Consider the following 2,734-nt stretch of genomic DNA (forward strand, 5'->3'; position numbering starts at 1 on the left):
TCACAATCAGTGTCACTCTTAACGAATTTTGTTAGGCAAGTTTATATAAGGTGAATTCGAAAATAAACAAAATGTTTTAAAAGTAAATCTTTCTACTGAAAGATCTAACGATTGGCAATCACATGCAAAAAATTCTTGATTCTCAAAAAATATTGGTTTTATGTAAGTTATTTATTTTTAATTATAATGATCTAATAAAGTTGTCATAGTTTCGAAGAAGACCGGTAGAGTAAATACACTAATGGAAAAGATTCCTTGATCCAAAAAAATGACAAATATCACATGGAAGAATGTTTTTCAATATTTACTGAGATGTATCTAGGCAAAAAAAACTTCCAAATTGATTTTTTTAGAAATTCTTTAAACATTATTGCTCGAAATTACATTTTTTTTACATTTCTCAGTAATTGAGAGTGTATTATGTCATTTTACAATGACGGAAACTGGCATAAAATCTCCATATCCTTTTTGTGTAAATTAAAATATCAAAGATATATAAAGCGATATGAAACAGTTTTGCTACACTTTTAATAAAGAATACTTTAGAGCAAGGCTGTCCAAAGCACGGCACGCGTTCCGCATGCGGTTTTCGACCAATGTTTATGGGGCCCGCGACATGTTTTTAATCTACTACAATTATGTAAATTTGCTTTTGGTGTACTGGTTAAACTACATTATTTTATTTTTATGCTATATCAATTAAAAAATTTAAATTGATAAATTATTAAAACTAAATTTAACCGCATTTTTCCTTTTTTTTCAAAAATTATGAACGTATGTATTTATTTCTGCCGGCGTCCAATCTATGCTCGCGATCGCATCTGGTTTGGACAGCCATGCTTTAGAGCAATTAATCGTTAAAAAATTTTAATTGATACATTTGTAATCAAATTAATTTGATTATGATTATTATAATAGTACAACACATGTTTTCATAATATGGAAAAGATTGAATATCGTTCAGTAATAAAATTCCCCAAATTCAAAAAGAATGAACAATGAACAATCAAAATAGAAATATATTCTGTTTACGGCAACCTTGCACTATCTTCCTTTCAAATGGAGGAATTAATTACTAAACAATATTCATTTTTTCCATTTTAAGAAAAATCACCGAAATGCACTATTTCAACTTCTTTCAAAAGACTGGCCAAACATCTGATGAAGTGGGAACTTTAACAACTGGCCTTTAAAACTTGTCAGATATATAAAATATAATTGATTTTGACCTTGCGTTCCTCCCTGTTCTGAAGTCAGGTACTTATCTATCCATCTAATATACATTTGGTACCTTTCGTAAACTTTTTTTATAAAAGATGCAGTATTGTTGATATTCTTTGATTATTTGTTTATTAACCAAAGAGTAATCGTAAAAATAAAACAAAAATTTATTCTCTCATCCAGTAAGAAATATCAAAACAGAACATAAAAAATGTTAAATAGTAGTAATATATAAATTTTATCGAACGATAAATTATATTGTATTGTATTGTATTTATAATTATTTATATATTGTCAATTGTTTACGTATTGTAACAAATCAAGAATGCGTTTAAATGAAAATGTTAAGATTGTTGGAAATAAGGTGGTGTTAGTACCATACGAAACAAAACACGTTCCCAAATATCATGAATGGATGCAATCCTCTGAATTACAAAAGTTAACAGCATCGGAACCTCTAACACTCGAAGAGGAATATGAAATGCAGCAAAGTTGGCGTGAAGATGAAGATAAGTGTACTTTTCTTATACTTGGAAAAGAACAATACAACGAGACCGGCGAAGAGATAGCATCTCTAATAGGTGATACAAATCTATTCTTGCGCATTGATGATGAAGCAACTGTGTCGGACTACACAATAGCTGAAGCTGAAATAATGATAGCGGAGAGCAGCTCAAGAGGAAAAGGTTACGGTTGGGAAGCTATGTTATTGATGCTGAAATATGCTCAAACCAATTTAAATGTTCAAAAATTCGAAGTTAAAGTTAATATAGCCAATACACAATCCCTAAACATGTTTACGAAAATGCATTTTAACGAGGTTTGCAGATCAGCTGTCTTCGAGGAAGTGACGTTGGAATGTAATATTACAAAGGAATGGATAAAGTGGTTAGATAATCAAGTAAACCCACAGTATACAATATATCGGTAAACAGAAACAACTATTTAAATTGTAAAACTTTTATTTTTATGTATATATTTAATAAATCTGCACTGCTCTTATTTAAATATATGTAAATATATATTTTAACTTTTTCATTATTATATATATATGCATGTGTATATAATAAAATAAACAGATCTTCATACTTATTTTTACATGGTATTAAAAATAATAATTTCAAAAATTGTACCAAAAGTTTGAACATAAAACAAATTAACAAAATAGTTTCATTTCTTATGGAAGAAAAATTTATAGCTAAAAATTTGCAACAAATATATAAATTGTAATTTTGTCATATCAAAAATTTTAACATAATTGAGTTAATTTTTTTAATATGTCTTAAAAGTAAAGTTTAGACTTAACTCACATTTGTTCCTGAAAAGCTTTTTCTTTAAAATATTATTTGATAATTAAAGGCAAACACAATAAAAATAACAATAAGAAACATAAGTCTAATTTTTCTTAAAATTAAATGAACGTTAGTGATTTCATAATTTGATGTAAGAAATTAAACACGGGGTCCATCAAGTGGCATAGCATGATGCAATACCTCGTCTAATAGTTGCAAAG

General features: G+C 27.9%; 1 protein-coding gene across 1 annotated transcript; it reads left to right on the forward strand.

Annotated features, from left to right (window-relative positions):
• The first annotated feature begins 1,402 nt into the window (after positions 1 to 1,402).
• LOC119681249 (N-acetyltransferase 9-like protein) lies at positions 1,403 to 2,208 on the forward strand. Its single transcript, XM_038094386.1, has one exon. The coding sequence runs from the start codon at positions 1,547 to 1,549 to the stop codon at positions 2,150 to 2,152; it is 606 nt and encodes a 201-aa protein (XP_037950314.1). The 5' UTR covers positions 1,403 to 1,546; the 3' UTR covers positions 2,153 to 2,208.
• Positions 2,209 to 2,734: the final 526 nt, after the last annotated feature.

The sequence above is a fragment of the Teleopsis dalmanni genome, chromosome 2 (assembly GCF_002237135.1).
Source record: "Teleopsis dalmanni isolate 2A chromosome 2, ASM223713v2, whole genome shotgun sequence".
NCBI classification, from domain to species: Eukaryota; Metazoa; Arthropoda; class Insecta; order Diptera; family Diopsidae; genus Teleopsis; species Teleopsis dalmanni.